Raw genomic sequence first — 21,887 nt, 5'->3', positions numbered from 1 at the left:
CAAACCTGTACGCCCCCCCCCACTCTCTTTTTTTTATATGAAATGATTCTTACATTTATTTCCTAGCATTGTACGGGAAAACAGATTTCTGTTTGTATTACATTTTAATAATGAAAGCCACTCAAACAAATAATAGTACATTCCAGTAACTAAAAATGAAACATTTGGTTCAAAGTGAGCGAAAAAAAGTTTGAACATTAGCAAATTGGCAAAATTGAGTTGCAATTTTAAGAATAGATAATTTGAAAACATGGCATATAATATTTGGAAATACTTATGAGACTAAGGCATAATTTCTGGTCAAATTTAGTGAGATGGATGCATGTATGCAATGACAGATATTTGTTCTTTTAATGATTTTATTATTCTATTAAACAAGTAATTTCGAGCAGATGACTTCACGCCCCCCTAGTGGGGCGCGCCCCCCAGTTTGGGAACCACTGTTTTAAATGGTAATGTGTAAAACTAGTAGGATTGTATAAGAATTTGTATGAATAGTTGTATTAGTAAGTAATGCAATATCCTCTCATTGAAGGTTGTGTGCGTGGAGTACTTGGCGAAGGTATGCCAATGAGCAAGAATCCGTATCAGAAAGGAGATTTATATATACGTTTTGAAATAGGATTCCCTGATAACTACTTCACTAACGAGGGAAAATTAAAGGTAAGTCTGTTTTGATTCGTGCATCATACTTAAAAGTATTGTAGTAGTAGTTGCCCGACCTCTGAATTCTTAGCACTTTACATTTTGCTGGGACCTGTGGGAGGTGCTATTTTAGATTTTCTTCATAACTTGGACCTAGATAACGTGGAAAAAAAGGTTGTAAACTAAATTTGGTAAACTACTTACCAACTAAATTTGGTAAACTACTTACCAACTAAATTTGGTAAACTACTTACCACCAACTTAATTTGGTAAACTACTTACTCTAATTTACCCACCTTATAACGTCTGGGAGGAACGTAGAGAGGAGAGGTCCCCTTTTTTGTTTCATTTTTTTTTATCTCGGCTACCCCCCATAATTGGGGGAAGTTCCTGGGTGATAATGTCCTGATTGAATTCTGGAGGATGGCCCTTATACAATAAAGGTTTGATTTTGATCACCCAATTCTTAAGAGCAATGACTCTCCTCACCTACAGAATTGGAGCAACTGAAGTGATTGGAGACTATGAAAGATTGAGAATGAGCTCTGCTCCTATAGCCTAATACATTCTCAACAAAGTGGTGACCCTCGAGCAACTTAGTATTACTGTTGATATTATTATTACTAGCCATGCTACAACCTTGTTTGGAGAAGCACAATGCTACAAGCCTAAGGGTTCTGACAGGGAACGTAACCCAGTGAGGAAAGGAAATAAGGTAATAGCAAATGTACTATATATAAATAAATAAATGTTATCAATCATATATACTGTAAACTATGAAATGATACATGTCAACTCGCTCAACATAAAAACATTTACAAAAAATTGGAACCTCTGAAGTTCCATTGATTCAATTGCTTGATTAGAAAGATCATTCCACAATTTGGTCACAGCTTGAATAAAACTTGTCTCATAATGGAGAAGTCATGACTGTTAGAATTAACTGCATTGCTAGTATTACATTCTGGATGGCACAGTCTGTGAAGATCAGAGTGGAGATTATGATCTGAATTATCAAAAATCTTATGTAGCAATGCATAAAGAACTAACTAAAGGGTGGTGCCAAAGATTGACATCCAGTTAAGGAATATGAAATTGAAAAGACTTAGAGTTTCTGTCTAACAAAATATGATGAGAGTCTGCAACTGAAGACAAAAGACAAGCAAATAACACTCAAAACAAAGTAAAATGAAAATTAAAACATTTCATAAAGTGTGACTGATCTTCGGATATCTTAAGACTTTCCCAATTAACCCAATTTTTGTGCAGTTGAAGGCTAAATAGACTAATGTGTTTCTTAACCCTTTTACCCCCAAAGGACGTACTGGTACGTTTCACAAAACTCATCCCTTTACCCCCATGGACGTACCGGTACGTCCTTGCAAAAAAATGCTATAAAAATTTGTTTTTCATATTTTTTATAATTTTTTGAGAAAATTCAGGCATTTTCCAAGAGAATGAGACCAACCTGACTTCTCTATGACAAAAATTAAGGCTGTTAGAGCAATTTAAAAAAATATACTGCAAAATGTGCTGGGAAGAAAATAACCCCTTGGGGGTTAAGGGTTGGAAATTTCCAAATACCCCGGGGGTAAAAGGGTTAAAATTAAATTTCCATTCAAGAATCGCACCTAAAATTTTAAATGGGTTTTATATAGTTAGACATCGTAAATGCAAAATTGTACTCTTGATGTTGAGGAGCCACTGTCCTCGACATACTTTGAATTATTTTAGTGTTCAACTTCATGTCCCTTAATTTGAAGCATGAACTAATTATAGCTAGATCTCTATTAAGGGTTTTTGTAACCATAGGTCTACATTCAGATGGAATGAATGCAAAGCGAGTAGTATCATCTGCATATGCAATGAGCTTGCTTCCTAGGCCAAACCCCACATGCATATATAGTATGAAAAGTAACGGGCCGAAAACACTACCCTAAGGAACACCAGATATTACATCTCAATGTCACTATGGATGCCCATCAACTACTACTTCCATGCAATTTATTACTTAGAAATTCAATATTGATTTTAAGAAAAGACCTACTATTTCTCATCTGTTTGAATTTCAAATCAAGGGCCTCATGATTAACAGAGTCAAAGGCAGGACTTTAGTCGAGATCAATCGTATTAACTTTCTGACCACAATCAAGATTTCTGTACAACATTGGAGATTGTAAGATAGGCATCACATGCTCCAGAGCACTGGAAATTAGGGGAAAGAGGATTACCATCAACATACCTGTTTAGATGTTGTGCCGAAAGGTGATCATGGAATAGTGGAAATTGTGAGTTAATCAGCAGGGCTAGAGCTACTACAAACACATTTACCCAGAGGCGTAATATTGCCAATTTTCCAACAAATGATAAAAGAACCTCTTCTTCCTAACTTGGAAAAAAGAAAGGGATCACCTGTCTTAAAGAAAAAAAGAATACCCTTTGGGTCTACACCTTCATAAGCATCAAGTTCCAGTAAGGGCACTTAAATTTCATGGAACTAAAAAGCTAAACTAATTAGGCATTGGAGTATGTGATGCCTTTCTTACAATTTCCAATGCTGTACTGGAATCCCTTGACATGGTAAGAAAGTTTGTAAGTTTGGTCTTGATTTTGGTGATTCCGTTGAAAGTGTTAATCATGGCCATTGTTTTCCAACTCAAACAGTTGGGAGTGGGTGGGTCTTTTCTTAGCATCATTATTTATTATTTAACCCTTTTACCCCCAAAGGACGTACTGGTACGTTTCACAAAAGCCATCCCTTTACCCCCATGGACGTACCGGTACGTCCTTGCAAAAAAATGCTATAAAAATTTTTTTTGTTCCGTAACCGAAATACAAACCACGCTATTTACAAAGGGTTATTACTTTTAGCGTAGCTGAAATGGCGAGCCATTAGAATTTAACGAGGGTGTATTACCCCCGCGCTAGTTAGCGGGGGGGTAGGGGAGTGGTAGCTAGCTACCCCTCCTCCCCCTCACACACAGGTGAATACTCACTTTCACTTTTGGCTCGGACTGTGACAGACGTCTCTGTCTTGGTCCTCGCTTGGCAGCCATTGTCTGTTTTGTCTTTACTTAATCGCTTACTTTTCTTTTACTCAATATATATGTAAACATGTTTTCATGTTTGTATATATATTTGAGTATAGAAATAAGTAAGTTTCCTTTTCAGATGTGTGTGTGTAGTGTACGATATCTACGTGGAGGCCTCGGCAGTTAGGCCACCACGGCCTAATTTTATGGGTTGCGATCGAGTTTGACTTCGGTCTTTCTCTCTCTCTCTCTCTTGAGGTCGTTCACCCTTTTACTATGTTTTACTACGCCCTTGTAGCTTCCTTCCCGTGTGGGTGGGGTTGCTACGCCGTACATTTTGTCTCAATTAGTTTATGAATCTAATTGTAGTTGTTAATTTTTCAGCTTGTAGAACGATTCCTTTCGGGGTTTTCGTTTTTTTCTTTAGTGTTCATTCTTTTTTTAAATTACATAATTACATAGTTACATAATTATAATTGTTATAATTCTGTTTTGGTTACAGCTCTCCTTCCGCGAGTGTAAGTGGTTGTGAGGGCACGTGCCTGTTGTGTAATTCTTGTTCCTTTTCCTCGGGATTCCTCTTCGGAGCCTTCCCGGGGGAATGAATGTGTACTAATATTATTTGTTTTATTTTTTTACAGTTACCGATCTAGTTCGTTTCTGTAATATAGCAACGGTGTGAGCTGTCTGGTTGAGTCCTGGGGATTCGGCTGTTGCTGCCTCCCCCCTTGTATTGTCGTCAGGGGCGTGTCTCCTTCTACTGGTAGTACTCCCGTGTCGACGGACAGCTCTCCAGTTCATTTTAGAACAGTCAGGAGGCTTGCCTCCTTGGGCGGATAACTTTCCTTCCGAGGGAAGTTTTTTTTCCTGTCCAGGCTTGAGCTTTTCCTCTTTTGGGGGGTTCTTCTCTTGCCTTTTTTTTCGTGCGACTATGCTCTTGGTGCTGAGCGGTCGCACCTGCAGTTTCGCTCAAGGGGCTGGGCAACTGCAGGGGCTCCTCTTCGGAGGATTGCCCCTTTTAGGTCACTGGCTGACCAGTCTCTTCCACGAAGTGTTTCTCTGTCGTTCGCGAGAGAGTACACTCATAGAGACTCCTCTTCGGAGGTTTCTTCTGTTGCTGTTGCTGTTGGCCTCCCTCGCCGTAAGGCCCTCCGTCCGCCTCGTCGTAAGGGCCTCTCATCTCCCTATAAGGGTGCTTGAGGCGCCTTTTTGAATCTCCGTTTGCAGCCTACAACTTCTTTTTCTCGATCTTCCGTCTTGGTGCAGATGGACAGCAGTCTAATCTCGTCTCCCGACGGGCAACGGTCTTCCCGACGGACAACGGTCTTCCCGACGGACAGCGGTCTTCCGACGGACATCAGTCTCCCGGCGGACAACGATCCCTTCGGGGCAAAGGGTTGCCCCCACGGGGGTTCTTCCCTTGCGTGTCAGGGTTTCCCTGCGCGCCCTTCTGTTCGTCAGCGCTCTCCTGTTCGTCAGCGCTTTCAAGATGATCTTCCCTGCGGTTCCTGTTACGTGCCCTGTGCGCCCACGTTCGCCCTCGCGATCTAGAACTTCGGTTCAGGTCGGGGTCAAGGACTCTTCTTTGCGCAGGCTTCCACGCGTAGCCTTCTGCTCGTCAGCGATCATCAGCTCGTCAGCGATCATCAGCTCGCCAGCGATCGTCAGCTCGTCAGCGATCATCAGCTCGCCAGCGATCTCCGGATCGCCCATGTGTGTTACAGCTGGCACGCCAACGTTCTCCAACACTTCTGAAGGAACATGGTTCGCCAGCTACTAGCTCAACTGCGGATGCTGATCGCCATCGCGCGACCCTCAACTGCGGATGCTGATCGCCATCGCGCGACCCTCAACTGCGGATGCTGATCGCCATCGCGCGACCCTCAACTGCGGATGCTGATCGCCATCGCGCGACCCTCAACTGCGGATGCTGATCGCCATCGCGCGACCCTCAACTGCGGATGCTGATCGCCATCGCGCGACCCTCAACTGCGGATGCTGATCGCCATCGCGCGACCCTCAACTGCGGATGCTGATCGCCATCGCGCGACCCTCAACTGCGGATGCTGATCGCCATCGCGCGACCCTCAACTGCGGATGCTGATCGCCATCGCGCGACCCTCAACTGCGGATGCTGATCGCCATCGCGCGACCCTCAACTGCGGATGCTGATCGCCATCGCGCGACCCTCAACTGCGGATGCTGATCGCCATCGCGCGACCCTCAACTGCGGATGCTGATCGCCATCGCGCGACCCTCAACTGCGGATGCTGATCGCCATCGCGCGACCCTCAACTGCGGATGCTGATCGCCATCGCGCGACCCTCAACTGCGGATGCTGATCGCCATCGCGCGACCCTCAACTGCGGATGCTGATCGCCATCGCGCGACCCTCAACTGCGGATGCTGATCGCCATCGCGCGACCCTCAACTGCGGATGCTGATCGCCATCGCACAACCCTGAACGATTGCCCGCTTACGCATGCTGCTCCTCATCGCACAACCCTGAACGATCGCCCTCTTGCGGATGCTGATCACCATCGCACCCTTTCACGCGATCATTCACCTGCGCATGCTGCTCGCCATCGCACAACCCTGAACGATTGCCCGCTTACGCATGCTGCTCCTCATCGCACAACCCTGAACGATCGCCCTCCTGCAGATGCTGATCACCATCGCACCCTTTCACGCGATCATTCACCTGCGCATGCTGCTCGCCATCGCACAACCCTGAACGATTGCCCGCTTACGCATGCTGCTCCTCATCGCACAACCCTGAACGATCGCCCTCCTGCAGATGCTGATCACCATCGCACCCTTTCACGCGATCATTCACCTGCGCATGCTGCTCGCCATCGCACAACCCTGCACGATTGCCCGCTTACGCATGCTGCTCATCATCGCACAACTCTGAACGCTCGCCCTCTTGCGGATGCTGATCACCATCGCACCCTATCACGCGATCATTCACCTACACATGCTGCTCGCCATCGCTTACCGCCAGCGATCTTCTTCACCTACGCGGCAGCACGATCCCTCGCCGTCACGCCCATTCGCCTGCGCGCCCGCGCGATCGCTCGCCTGCGCGCCCGCGCGATCGCTCGCCTGCGCGCCCGCGCGATCGCTCGCCTGCGCGCCCGCGCGATCGCTCGCCTGCGCGCCCGCGCGATCGCTCGCCTGCGCGCCCGCGCGATCGCTCGCCTGCGCGCCCGCGCGATCGCTCGCCTGCGCGCCCTCGCGACCGCTCGCCTGCGCGCCCGCGCGACCACTCGCCTGTGCGCCCGCGCGACCATTCGCCTTTGCGCGACCGTTCGCCCTCGCGCGACCATAGTTCGCGGCGAATTCCACAGCCGGTGGTAGCAGCAGGGACGCGTGCTCCTAGGCGGCACTCGGGATCACCTCCATCCAAGCACAGGTTGGTAGTGCAGGACGAAGACAGGTCAGTACAGCATTCTTCCCACCTTCTTTTCAGGCAGGAACCGTCGTGTCCTCTCCAAAGGATCGCCCGATCCCTTTCACCTTAGCGAGGATTTCGGACTCTGTGTCCTTGGAGCAGCAGACATGGTTTGATCCGCTGGCACGGGCGTTAATGAGGGTTATGAAACCAGCACTCACCGGCCAGGGTAACAAACCAGCGGCTGTCTCTCCTACGCTGAAGAGAAAGAGAGGAGTGGACTTCGTGGTGACTTCCCCCAGGGCGAAGTTGGTTCCCAAGAGGTCGGTCTCGAGGGTCCCCTCTCCTGCACGAGTACTCTCTCCTTCTCCCGCCCTGGAAGGATTTTTGGCGGGGGGGCTTTCCGTTAAAGATTTCTCCATCGGACAAGGGGTGACTGCTTACCTCTTCCTCTGGGAGCTTACCAGGTTCTTTCCCTCCTCGGTTACGGCCCGAGGTTTGGTTCAAGGAAGCTACAGGAAGATCAAGGGTACTTTCCTCCTCTCGAGCTCAGGCACCTTGGCCTTTCGTCGTTAAGTATCTACTTGCGGACAAGCTCGATGTTGTACCATCTGGACGCACTGACTGAAGGCTTCCTTCGGGTGTCTCATCTGTGGAGGTCAACGACCTCAGACACCCTTCCATCCTTGAGAAGAGTTTTGTCTTTGCCCAAGGACAGAGACTTAAACATCTGCTGTGCGGAGTAAATCGACTTCCGGTTTCACTCCTCCAAGGCGCTTTCTTCCAGACTCTGCAGGGCTCCAGCTCCCTTTTCTTTCAACCACGTCGGCCTAAGTTATCGGCTACGACAACTGGGACAAGGTGTCCAATTGCAGTTTCCTCCTGTCAGGAACAGATGGCACGGGAGACTCCCCCGGGGGGGCATAGTCCTAAAAGGAGTTCACGAACTCTAGGATTGCAGGTTTTTTCGCTGGGAGGATGCTTAAGGTTACTCATCCGAATGACAGCTTCCCGATGCCCATTCCCGCACAATCTCTGTGAGTAGCCAAGGATATCGCGCCTGCCGTCTCTGTCAGCGAATTCAGTGTCTCTGAACCTCTATGCCATAGCATCAGCAGAGTTGCCCGGTTGGGCAGAATGATCCATACCTTAGGCGAAGGTCTTCCTTAGGATCATCGACGGCTTCACCCCCGGCCCCCTCAGTCGATCCTTTCTTGTAAGGAAGGATCTGAGAGGGGATGTCCATAGTCGACCTCTCAGCCCTGATCAAGTTTGTCGAACAAACTTTGGCCAGCGTAGACCAGCAGAATCGATCAGACTGGTAACGAGGCGACAGGACTCCTTTAACCCTGGATCGGAAGGACGGGTACTTTCAGTTTCCATTCCATCCATCTTCCAGGGTGCTCGTCGAATTCAGCCTAAACTGCAAGTATTCCTGCTTATGATGCAGTGTGGCTATCCCGCCGTGGCATAGCAGGTTTGTTTCCCCAGAGAACTCTCCCTGCCTTCCTCTTGGCCGCTCAGGTGCAGACTTCCGCCTCCTCTGCTGTTTGGAGGGCTGGTCAACTCCGGTAGGCTCGGGTTTCGACCTTCTTCAGCGCCGGGAAAAGCTTCCGAATGCTGACCATGAGTGTGGGCTCATGGTATTTTGCTTGGAGCCTTCTCTTCCTCTGCCTCAACATCTGGAGTATCTGGCCATGATATTGAGTCAACCGCCTTACCACGTTGGAAACCCCGCTTCTCGTCCGTCCAGCGAGGTTAAGCAACGTCGGTACTTGGATGGGTGACCACCTGGGGACGCCAGATTCTGTTACCACATCCTCCGAGCCTTCCTTTCGGTTGACTGTGGCAAGACTGAGGAGAGTCGCAGTACCTGTTCTCAGTCAAGCAGAGTTTTCAGCCCTACCTTGAAACGTTTCCTAGTTCTTCTTTCCTCATTGACCCGTTTATAGTCCGAACGGTCGCCTCAGGATAAGTTCCATGTGGGGCGATCCAAGTTCCGGTGGCTTCAGGCAATGTTTAACCGGACTCCCTGGCCCTATGGGACCAGCGGAACTATTAAACCTGCAATGGGTGTTGACCTATGGAGCCTCTTGATGGTAGTGGATATTCTCGTCCTTTCCCCACATTCTTGATGCGGTTCTCGGACTCGTCAAAGGAAAGGGGGGGGGGCATGTTCCGGTCCAGGCCTATGGTCAAGACCTGAAGGATACCTCTCCATCATTCAGGCAGGCTTAAGGGCCTTAGTCTGGCCCCTCTTCAGATCCTACCGCTCCTGCCAAGTCGCCCCGTTGCGTGTCGACTTCATGCTAACCAGCAGGGGACGCATTTTCACACCTTCACATCTTGCAGTAGAGATACCGGGATGATTGAGATTCTCTCAATTCCACCATCGGCTCTCTCATTCCAGGCAGGGGAATGTTTCTCTCAGACTATCCGAGCAGAGCCTCATAGAGAGAGTGTACCTAAGGGTCTTTGACCTTGGGTAACCAGCAAGTGCTGGTCTGGGGGACCTGATCGCGACAGCTTGGAACCTCAAGCTTCCGCTAGTTTTCCCCCCAGTCTCAGACCCCGAGACTCTGGCAAGATGCATTCCGGTGATGGTGGGACAACTTCGACGCCTGCGTCTTCCCTCCTTTTTGTCTGCGGACAATGGGTCTCAACAAAACCAGGCTGTCTGTCAACCTTTCAATGGGAGAGCTCCACTGGGAATATGTGCAGAACGGTTTCTGGACCCTCTGCTTCCCCTGACGGAACTCCCGGGAGAGCTTCTCCCACGGCGCAGACTACTCAAGCAACCACACTGCGACATCTCTCCCGAACCGGGACGTCGCTTCGGCTTCATGCCTGGAGACACTACGCTTCCTCCTCTAGAAGAGACAACCCGCTACAGTCGCGGTACGGAGGTCGCGTCATCTGCGATAGTCATCCACAGGGGTCTCCCAGGCAAAGTGAAGAGTCTAAGGTGGTTGGTGCCGTGGGAGATATACCTCTTCCCGTGAGGCCTCTTCTCCAGCAATAACGGTCTTATTGCCTTTCGGCGGGAGGAAACTCCTTCCGCTCTTGGCAATGAAGCCTGTCGCTCAGCCTTTCCCTGACCTTCAGGCTTAAAGGAATAACTTTTTCCTGCCCGCTGGATCTATCCTCGCTCATGCGAAGCTACGATCGTCCCTGCCCTAGTCGGAGGAAGACCTCCAACTTGGAGCATGGCTCGGACTTTTAGTCCTTTAAGAGATCTTCTCAAGACCCTTTTATGACAGGCCTCGGATTGTATTCCGCCTTGGGTCTTCTGCTCACTCTGGCCACGGCCAGTGTGTAAGCAATCTTCTTGGTCTCTTACTACTCCCCCCCCTTTCTAAGGAAGAGGGGAAGGCAACATTCAGGCTCGCTCCTGAGTTGTTGGCTAGACTCAGAATCTGAGGGTCCCGACCCTTCGGTCCGATTCATTCAAGATTTTGAGTCTCCATTCTGTGTCTGATGTCCCAAGACCTTCTCTTTCTTGCCAGTACAGGAATCGAGAGGTTAGCGCTGGGAACAGCTGCAGTTTGGCCTCAGTTGCAGCCGATTTGGGAACACAAGGAGGACATGGGGGGAGAGTCACCAGTATACCTCTTCAGCCCGGACTCAAGGACATTCATCTCGACCTGTCTTCAGACCCTCCCCCGTCACGTCGCCCTACAGCACGATGTTGGATACATCGCAACGTCCCTCGCCTTCGAGTAATACTACTCTGTGACGCAGGTGCTACAAGCTGGAGTCTGGAAGCGTCTGATGACCTTCGCAGCCCGCTTCCTGCAGGGCGTGACCCACAGGAGTCTCGATACGTTTTCTATCGCTCTGTGGTGGCTACACAACAGCTGGTCTAACCTCAGGCTCCTTTTTGGACAGGTAGCAGAAGGTTGAGGGCATTGTTATCAGGTTTTAGTCTGCATGAACGAAAGAAGTATGTCTGGCCCTTACTTCTTTCTTCATCATCCCCTCTACGGGGAAGCAGCATCCTGGTCTCTGCATAGCTGACCTCGAACCTCTGCAGGTAAACCATGCTTCCTTGTGTTCCGAGTATTGAGTCAATACTGTCGCGTCCCCCATACCCTGACGAGGTGGTATTGGGAACGTCCTAACCCAGAGTTCCTTCTGGAACTCCAGGTCAACTGCCTAGGACGGGTCACACTTCTTCCTTCACACACAAGCTTACGTAGGCCACATGGTTCCTTGCGGTGCAAGGAACTTGTGAGGTGCAGGGACTCCTTTTCTCGAGTGCGACTCACTCGGATTCTGAGTCCCCGGGTAAAGCCAAAGCCAGTATGGCTGGGGACTTTCCACCCTTCCTAAGGGATAAGTCACCCTTTGTAAATAGCGTGGTTTGTATTTCGGTTACGGAACAAATGACAAATTCGAAGATAATTTGTATTTTTCCTAACCATACAAACCTTAGCTATTTACACATATTTGCCCGCCAGCCCTGTCCCCCAAGACAAGTCCTACCTCTAAGTGAAAGTGAGTATTCACCTGTGTGTGAGAGGGAGGAGGGGTAGCTAGCTACCACTCCCCTACCCCCCCGCTAACTAGCGCGGGGGTAATACACCCTCGTTAAATTCTAATGGCTCGCCATTTCAGCTACGCTAAAAGTAATAACCCTTTGTAAATAGCTAAGGTTTGTATGGTTAGGAAAAATACAAATTATCTTCGAATTTGTCATTTTTCATATTTTTTATAATTTTTTGAGAAAATTCAGGCATTTTCCAAGAGAATGAGACCAACCTGACCTCTCTATGACAAAAATTAAGGCTGTTAGAGCAATTTAAAAAAAATATGCTGGGGAAAAAATAACCCCCTGGGGGTTAAGGGTTGGAAATTTCCAAATAGCCTGGGGGTAAGAGGGTTAAGTAATGGATTCCAAAGAGCGGTTGCTCATGTGCACCATAGTTGGTATAGGAATGTAATATCTTGTTTCCCTCGGGGTAGTGCAAACAGATGCTCATTACTTTTCATTCTATATACAAATGTTGTGATTAAACTATATACTCAAATATGTGGTTTGGCTCCATACACATGATAAATGTGCTTAAAGTCTCTCGCATAAACTGGTGTCCCAGTGCAATTTGATAACATAAAAATGTGACATATGCATTGACTTTAGTTTTTGTATGCAACTTCTTGAGTCACTATGTAAACGTTGTTATATCACTCAAGAGTAAATTCCATTACCAATTAACTAATCAAAAGAGATGATGTTGAACTGCTGGTTAGACTATAGTCTGTATACACCTGACAACACTGAGATTACCAAACAATTTTTTCTGGCTCAAGCGGTTAACTACTGCAGTGTAATTATTCAGTAGCTGTAATCCCTCGCCATTTTGCGGCTCAAGTTTCGCGGTCTCAGTGCATCGCGGCTTTTCAGAAATATTCATCAAAAATTAGAAAAAATGCTGCGAGAGTTACGCGGGCGCTAGCAGAAGGCAGAAAGTACAGTAGAACATCAGGTGTCAACACAGAGCTGCCGTGCAACTCAAAATCCACCTCTCTGATTCGCTGGCCATCTCGGCTCCAGAATCTCACAAGCTGATTGGCCAAGACGCTTTACCCAGCATCTTTCCCTGCCGTGCGCCCCGCCAAGGGAGACTGCATTCATTGTTCTCTCGCTTCGCTTGTGTTGCTTAGTCTTGCCGCATGGAACTTTTAGCTGTTTTCTTGTGCTTTTTAGTGTTAAATAGTGCTTGTGAGGCCCTTGAAAATGGCTCCTAAACGTCCTCTACATCCTCTAGTGAAGTGGTTACTCAGCCGAGAGGTGCGAGTGAGCTGGGTATCCAGTCTACCCCACCCCCTACCCGCTAACTAGCGGATGGGGTAGTTATCCCCTGCTAAAATTATCATGGCTCGTCTGTCAGCTACGCCGAAAGTATACCCTATAAATAGTGGAGGGTTTGTATCTACGCCGGAACAAATAAAACTTTTACATGTACTGTAATAAACAAAAATGCTTTAATATACCATCATTAACACTACAATTGAAATTATCAAAAGGTTAGAGAAAGATAGATTGCAGAGAACGTAACCACAACTTTTGTTTACATTTTGTCAGCTGGACTCGTATAGTTAAAAGTTGATTTCAATGTTGATATGGAATTTTTGCTTAAATAAGCTATTTATTATGAAATTGTTAATAAAATGTAAGTTAAATATGGTTTGGTTACGTTTATCATCAGGCACCGTACTTAGGGCAACTAATATACTTGAAAAGACATTAGATTTGATATGTTTTGAACAGTACTTTATTTTATGTACAGTATATAATTTACAGTATATTATCAGTGAAGGAAGCTCTGGGTGATAGGAGGATAGATGTGAGAGAGGCAAGAGAGCGTGCTAGAAATAGGAATGAATGGCGAGTGATTGTGACGCAGTTCCGGTAGGCCCTGCTGCTTCCTCCGGTGTCTTGTATGACCGCGGAGGTAGCAGCAGTAAGGGATTCAGCATTATGAAGCTTCATCTGTGGTGGATAAAGGGGGAGGGTGGGCTGTGGCACCCCTAGCAGTACCAGTCGAACTCGGTTGAGTCCCTTGTCAGGCTGGGAGGAACGTAGAGAGGAAAGGTCCCCTTTTCTGTTTCATTTGTTTGATGTCGGCTACCCCCCAAAATGGGGGGAAGTACTTTGGTATATGTTTGTATGTATGTATGTATTATCAATATTTATTTACATGATTCTTTAATGTTCTAATGATAACATATGCATTTATAGGTTTAATATACACTTATTATATATACATGTACATTTACACCAAAAAATGTACGTATTCCAAAAATAGGGAGGGAACCTACTTCGCGGTTTTTCACCTATCGCGGTTGGTTCGGGTCCCCATTAACTGGGATAGGTGAGGAATTACTGTATTTTCCTCTTGGTAAGGGTAGAAGGTATTCTTTAGCTATGGTAAGTAGCTCTTCTAGAAGGACATTCCAAAATCAAACCATTGTTCTCTATTTCTTGGATAGTGCCATAGCCTCTGTACCATAGTCTTTCACTGACTTGGGTTAGAGTTCTCTTGCTTGAGGATATACTTGGGCACACTATTGTATATTGTTTCTCTTCCTCTTGTTTTTGTAAAGTTTTTATTGTTTATATATTAAAGATTTGTTTAGTAGTCACTGATTTTAAAATATTTTATTTTAATTGTCAATTACTTTCTTGTTTCCTTATTTCCTCCCCCACTGGGCTATTTTCCTTGTTGCGGAGCCCTCAAGCTTATAGCATTCTGCTTTTCCAACTAGGGTTGCTTCTTAGCAATTAATAATAATAGTAATAATACTGTTGATGATAATAATAATGATGATAATTATTATAATAATAGAGTATGATGTGGTAAGAACTACTGTACATCTTTTATAATGGAGGATTGTGTAAGAATTGCAAGAAAATTAAATTATGGGTTAAATGATGCGTGAATCTGTTTACTCAAGGTTTAGGTCTGCTATTATGCTCTGAATTATTTACTGCAATGTATATTACATATTACCGTCTTCATTTATTGGTTTACTTGGTCACTGGATGGAGGAAAAACTAGAGCTTTTTTTTAATAGTAGATCTAAATTCCTATGAAATCAATCATTTTTAAAACTGTTACAGCATTTCTAAGGACTCGTATTTTATTCTTGTTTTTCGTAGGAATTGGAAAAACTTCTTGGTGGTAGACCTGCTGCAGCCCCAATTCCTGCAGAGGCTGAGGAGGTTAATATGACTGAATTTGAAGGACACGGGACTGGTGGACCCCGTGGACATGCGCATGATGAGGATGATGATCATCCTCACATGGGTCAACATGTACAATGTGCTCATCAGTAGTGTGTATGAAGTTCTATTATGATACAGCAATGGTTGAAGCCCCTTTAGTCATGTGAAGCTAACAGTGAGTTCCCAAGCTAAGTCCATATTTCACATGCCTTTTGTAATTTGTGGAATATGCCGATAGTATCATGAAAGGTAAAGGGAATTTATGCATATAAGTTTTAGTGCATCTAAGATCGTTTGTAATCTGTATCAATAGTTTTTTGGTTTCCAGCTTGTTTCATTGAAATTTAATCTTCTGCCGATGGGATTAGAATGTTACCGGATGTCGCATTGTATAATTGTTGAGACATGATCTGCTGAAAATGTAGTTTGGAAAAGTAGTCCATTGTTTTCCTTTCTCTAAGTAATTGTAAAGTCTGAAGTAATTTATTAATGTGAGCAAATGTAATCCTGGCAGGTATTATAATTTTGTGAATTGCTGCTTGTATATGCTCTTAAGGTTTGAGATGAGGCTGTAACTGGTCATGTTTTGCATCTATAGGTCTCTCTGTAGTATCCCCTTGCCTAATATCACTAACATTTTTAGTTGGTCACTTTATTAGGAAAAGGGATTGCCAATTCCATAAATGTCAAAGCACCATCAAAGTATTTTTACAGTTCTGCACGAATAAAGAGGCTATTGTTACCTGGTCTATGGTAAATGACATGTTACATTTTATATTTCCTCATTTATTTTTTCTTATATTGAAGTTTTATCCAGGTTTAGGATGTCATTTTTTTGGGGGGGGGAAGGGATATATTTTTTTGTAGAAAGATCCCATGATACCAAAATCTCCTAATTTGGACAAAACCAATTCTGTAAAACAAAAGGGAGAATTCATACCTGACTCACATACATGATGCTGTAGTTTCTCTTTTCACGTTTTGCAAATAAATGTACGTACTGTATTTGTATATATTTTTTGTCTATATATAGCCATATTAACATTCCTTATGTATGAAAGCTTATATAAGTTAGCTTTTCATTAGATTGTAAATCAGTCTGCTTTTTCATGTTTTAATCAGATTTGTATTATGAAAACCTCACAATGTGGATATACAATTGATGAAATAGAGAAAATGTACATTCAGTAAATTAAATGTACAGTTTGAACAACTAATCGTGACCAGTGAAAATATTTGTGAATGCTTGATAGATAAAACTTAACTTGGTGAATTGGGCTTTCTCTGTTAGGTTGCAGTGTACTTTCCTATATGTGAGGCTAACGTCAGTTTTGCCCTGCTTGATACAGGTAAGCAATATTCAAAAGGCAATGCAAAGTGTAACTGATCACTGCATGCGTGTCCAAGTTTCAAGTCAGTATTTATTACAGGAAGGTTGAGATAGTCTAAGTGAGGATGAAGGACTCTTATTTTGAGGTAACTGTATGAGTAAAGCAGACTATCAAGGAGCAGTGTATGTAAGCTCGCATCGAGATATTGCCAAAGTGAAGAAAGAAATGTCAAGGGAGTTTGGTTGGAAATTGATGGGTAAAACACCAATTGAAGTTCAGTCTTTGTTTTGCATTCTATTAATAATTTAAGTACTATGGCATTATTCAAACTCAATTTTAGAATTCTGTTTTTTTTTTGGTATATATTGAATTATATTTGATTTTTTAATGTACTTTATTTATAAGGTGGTAACTGTTTTATCATTCAAATGCATAAAGTTGTCAACTGTAAAATATGAAGCTTTAGGTGGTATCTATTTGAATGTAAATACAGTAAAAGAATGTTCTTGTAGCCAATGACAAAACAATTTAGGGGTTTGTGATAGAAAGATATGTACCAGGCTTTTACGTTACTTGTAAAACTGCAAGGTTTCAACATTTTGCATGGTATTTGGCGTTATTAGTTGAAGTACAGTATTTTATTTATCACACATTGCAATTTCTCTTTCATGTTACAGGTAAACTAGAAATTGCTAATAGTAGTTTCTCCATTTAAAAACTTTTTCATTTTCAATGTACAGTACTTTATGCTCAACAATGAGAAGTGTGTATTTTATTAGTTGCATTTTGATAATAGAACGAGGAGTATGCAGAATTAAGAGTTCTATACGACCTATTTGATGAATCAATGTAAAAGATGGTCTAAACTTATTTCCTCTCATTTATTAGGCAAGTTATTGTATGTGGAATTTAGTTCACCACAATCTGGCAGTATTAGTGGTTAGTGGCTTTAGGGGCGTTTAGTTGCTGCCGTTGCAGATTTTTATTAATAGTAGCCAAAGTAAAGTACATTGTGGAGCAAGTTCTCAAAATTTCTTTTTCCTATACAATATTGTTTACAAAGAGCATTCACGTATCGTTCATGATTACAGACAGTTGTTTGAGAAGAGGTGGGAGAAGCTTAATAATGAATAAGTTTCTGCCCAGTCTTGAACTACTTGATTTTGAACTGAGCAGCAAACTGTTTACTGTTAGTTTGTTACAGTTTCAAATATTATTTTTGAAAGAATGTTGTGCTCTGTATCATCCTAAAACCACTTTTCATTTTTAAGCACTTTTATCAACCCTTCTATATGTTATCTACCTGAATGTTAGGTTAGGAATTTTTAGGGTGGTAAGGAGCAATTTTCTTTCTAGTAAAGCATATTTGCTTTATATATCTATCTTATCTCTTGTGTGCACACTGTGTTTAGTTTCTTGAAAATAATAAATATGTATAGAGGACTTTAGCTCTGTTTATTTTGGCCTTATTAATATTTGATTTTTAGGAATATATGAATTTTTTTTATTCGATCATTAATCACATAAGTAGCCGTACTTTCACTATTTCCACTTGCTAGACCTTATTGATATACTTTATAAGATAAGAATCCACTGGTTATACACATTGTTGTTCATTTTATTATTCCCTTTTCAAGACGGCGTAGTGTTGGAAAAGGAGGACGACCATACATGTTGATAGGTATAATATGTTCCATGTTCAGATATTTATGTTTTTGGTTAATTTGCTGTGTGGTCTCTGATGGTCCAGCACTTTGCTGCAGTAGAGGGGCTTGAGCGTCTCAATGATGGGCTGGGCAATGGCGGTGGGGTAGTTTACCCACCCTGGCAGGCTCAACCATACCGCTAAGGCCAGTTCTGAGAGACCAGACCAAGACTGGACCCCCCTATAGGCCTTCTCCTTTATTTAAGATAGGCAAAGGCTAGGAGAAGGAAAACTCCAAAATCAAACCAAACAAGACCCCAACGGCGGAGCTGCCCAGCGCCGGCGGAAGAGGGCAATGCCTGTCGGGCAGGCAACAAGGCAGGCCTTGACATAACAAGAACCCGGCAGCCCGATGCAACCAACATCGGAGAAGCCGTCTGTCTCATATGTCTTGAGCCACGGTGAAAACGGTGTGGGCCAAGTGTGTGTGCATGGCCGTTGCAAAGCCACGACCACCCAAAACAATATACCCAGCTACTGGCATTCTGTCGTTTCCTCCACCCCTCTTCATCTCTTTCTCAAGATAGGAGGCTGATGGCTAACGACAGAACCCAATACTAGGACGCGAGTGGGCGCCGACGACGGTCTCTAAGGACTTTACTGTAAAAGACTAATATAGGTAATCCAAGATAATCTGTTGAGATACTACCGCTAGAGAGTTATGGGCTCCTTTGACTGGCCAGACAGTACTACATTGGATCCTTCTCTCTGGTTACAGTTCACTTTCCCTTTGCCTACACGTACACCGAATAGTCTGGCCTATTCTTTACAGATTCTCCACTGTCCTCATACACCTGACAACACTGAGATTACCAAACAATTTTTCACTCAAAGGGTTAGCTACTGCACTGTAATTATTCAGTGGTTACTTTCCTCTTGGTAAGGGTAGTAGAGAGTCTTTAGCTATGGCAAGCAGCTCTTCTAGTAGGACAACACTCCAAAATCAAACCATTGTTCTCTAGTCTTGGGTAGTGCCTTAACCTCTGTACCATGGTCTTTTCTATTTACTTCTCTTCTGCTTATGTTAAAATTTTTATAGTTTTTTATATGAAAGATTTATTTTAATGTTACTGTTCTTACAATATTTTACTTTTCCTTGTTTCCTTTCCTCACTGGGCTATTTTCCTGTTGGGGCCTTGGGGTTATAGCTTAACAAGTAATAATAATACCATAGAAATATTGTCTTCCTTGCTGTAGAGTGTGTTTGTTCCGTTGTAACATAGAAACTCTTGTCCTGTAGTTAGCAAAATTGATTTGGCATGAGCTGGAGACGGTCAGTAAAGTTTGGATAACGACTGGTTATCCAGGTGGTGAAAGGTGCAGGGCTAGGAGGCCCACCCTCTTTCCCAGCCGAAGAGCATTACTTTTGATTCGGCGGCTGTCAAGTACGCAAGTACTGCCAGCTCCTTACCAGACTTTTTAATTTTCAATTGTTCCGTAACCGAAATACAAACCACGCTATTTACATTGGGTTTACCTTTTAGCGCAGCTGAAATGGCGAGCCATTAGAATTTAACGAGGGTGTATTACCCCCGCGCTAGTTAGCGGGGGTTTAGGGGAGTGGTAGCTAGCTACCCCTCCCACACAGATGAATGCTCACTTTCACTTTTGGCTCGGACTGTGACAGACGTCTGTCTTGGTCCTCTCTTGGCAGCCATTGTTTGTTTTGTCTTTACTTAATCGCTTACTTTTCTTTTACTCAATATATATATAAACGTGTTTTCATGTTTGTATATATATTTGAGTATAGAAATCAGTAAGTTTCCTTTTCAGAGTTGTGTGTAGTGTACGATATCTACGTGGAGTCCTCGGCAGTTAGGCCACCACGGCGTAATTTTATGGGTGGCGATCGAGTTTGACTTCGGTCTTTCTCTCTCTCTCTCTCTCTCTTGAGGTCGTTCACCCTTTTACTTCGTGTTACTACGCCCTTGTAGCTTCCTTTCCGTGTGGGGGGGTTGCTACGCCGTACGTTTGTCTCAATTAGTTTATGAATCTAATTGTAGTTGTTAATTTCTCAACTTGTAGAACGATTCCTTTCGGGGTTTTCGTTCTTTCTTTAGTGTTCATTCATTTTTAAATTACATAATTACATAGTTTCATAATTATAATTGTTATAATTCTGTTTTGGTTACAGCTCTCCTTCCGTGAGTGTAAGTGGTTGTGAGGGCACGTGCCTGTTGTGTAATTCTTGTTTCCTTTCCCTCGGGATTCCTCTTCGGAGCCTTCCCGGGGGAATGAATGTGTACTAATGATTTTTGTTTTATTTTTTTTTTTACAGTTACCGATCTAGTTCGTTTCTGTAATATGGCAACGGTGTGAGCTCTCTTGTTGAGGCCTGGGGATTCGGCTGTAGCTGCCTCCCCCCTTGTATTTTCGTCAGGGGCGTGTCTCCTTCTACTGGAAGTACTCCCGTGACGACGGACAGCTCTCCAGTTCATTTTAGAACTCTCAGGAGGCTTGCCTCCTTGGGCGGGTAACTTTCCTTCCGAGGGAAGTTTTTCCCCTTTTGGGGGGTTCTTCTCTTGCCTTTTTTTCGTGCGACTATGCTCTTGGTGCTGAGCGGTCACACCTGCAGTTTCGCTCAAGGGGCTGGGCAACTGCAGGAGCCCCTCTTCGGAGGATTGCTCCTCTTAGGTCACTGGCTGACCAGTCTCTTCTACGAAGTGTTTCTCTTTCGTTCGCGAGAGAGTACACTCATAGAGACTCCTCTTCGGAGGATTCTTCTGCTGCTGTTGCTGTTGGCCTCCTTCGCCGTAAGGCCCACCGTCCGCCTCGTCGTAAGGGCCTCTCATCTCCCTATAAGGGTGCTAAGAGGCGCCTTTTTGAATCTCCGTTTGCAGCCTACAACTCCTTCTTGATCTTCCGCCTTGGTGCAGATGGACAGCAGTCTGATCTCGTCTTCCGACGGGCAACGGTCTTCCAACGAACATCAGTCTCCCGGCGGACAGGCAACGGTCTTCCGATGGACATCTGTCTCCCGACGGACAACGTTCCCTTCGGGGCAAAGGGTTGCCTCCCACGGGGGTTCTTCCCTTGCGTGTCAGGGTTCCCCTGCGCGCCCTTCTGCTGTGTTCTCTCCTGCTCCTGCTCAGTGTTAGCGCACAGGCGCTCTCCTGCTCATCAGCGCTTCCTGTTCGCCAGCGCTCTCATGATGATCATCCCTGCTGTTCCTGTTGGTTCCTGTTACGCGCCCACGTTCGCTCTCGCGATCTAGAACTTCGGTTCAGGTCTGGGTCAAGGACTCTTCTTCTATGCGCAGGCTTCCACGCGTTGCCTTCTGCTCGTCAGCGATCATCAGCTCGCCAGCGATCACCTGCTTGCCAGCGTTCACCTGCTCGCCAGCGCACACAGGCGATTTTAGTATCGCCTATTCAACAGGTTCTACACGTCAGCGATCACCTGTTTCTCGGCGATCTCCGGATCGCCCGCGTGTGTTACAGCCGGCCTGCCAACGTTCTCCAACGCTTCTGAAGGAACATGGTTCGCCAGCTACTAGCTCGCCATCGCGCAATCGCCCACCTGCGCATGCTGCTCGCCATCGCGCGATCGCCCACCTGCGCATGCTGCTCGCCATCGCGCGATCGCCCACCTGCGCATGCTGCTCGCCATCGCGCGATCGCCCACCTGCGCATGCTGCTCGCCATCGCTCGCCTACGCGTCGACATGCCACAACGCGCCATCGCCAACCTGCGCGTCAGCGCTCACCAGCTCACCACCTATCGCCTGTTGATCCACATCGCCAGCGGTCTTCCTCGCCCACGCGGCAGCGCGTTTCCTCGCCATCGCGCTAACGCCTGCGTTCGCCCTCTCGGACTCGCGCTCATTCACCTGCCCACCCTCGCGACTGCTCGCCCGCGCGCCCACGCGATCATTCGCCTGCGCGCCCACACGCCTGCACGTCTACGCTCATGTGCGTTCGCGCACATGCTCTCCAATGTTCGCCCACGTGTGAACCAACGGTATTCGATCGCGCGGACGGACGGTGTTCCGTCGCGCGAACCTACGGTGTTCCGTCGCGCGAACCGACGGTGTTCCGTCGCTCGAACCGACG

At 45.6% G+C, this 21,887-nt stretch overlaps 1 protein-coding gene across 2 annotated transcripts in view; it reads left to right on the top strand.

The window, feature by feature from the left end:
* Positions 1-17,577, top strand: part of LOC137619699 (dnaJ homolog subfamily A member 2-like) — a 72,495-nt gene extending 54,918 nt beyond the window's left edge. For both annotated transcript variants that reach the window (XM_068349978.1, XM_068349979.1), the window contains 2 exons: positions 536-663; positions 14,735-17,577. In XM_068349978.1, the coding sequence (XP_068206079.1) occupies positions 536-663; positions 14,735-14,911 (305 nt within the window). In that variant the 3' untranslated portion in view covers positions 14,912-17,577. The remainder of the gene's footprint in view (positions 1-535; positions 664-14,734) is intronic.
* The last annotated feature ends 4,310 nt before the right edge of the window (positions 17,578-21,887 follow it).

The sequence above is a fragment of the Palaemon carinicauda genome, chromosome 26 (assembly GCF_036898095.1).
Source record: "Palaemon carinicauda isolate YSFRI2023 chromosome 26, ASM3689809v2, whole genome shotgun sequence".
Classification (NCBI taxonomy): Eukaryota; Metazoa; Arthropoda; class Malacostraca; order Decapoda; family Palaemonidae; genus Palaemon; species Palaemon carinicauda.
This window is presented reverse-complemented; position numbering and strand designations above follow the sequence as displayed.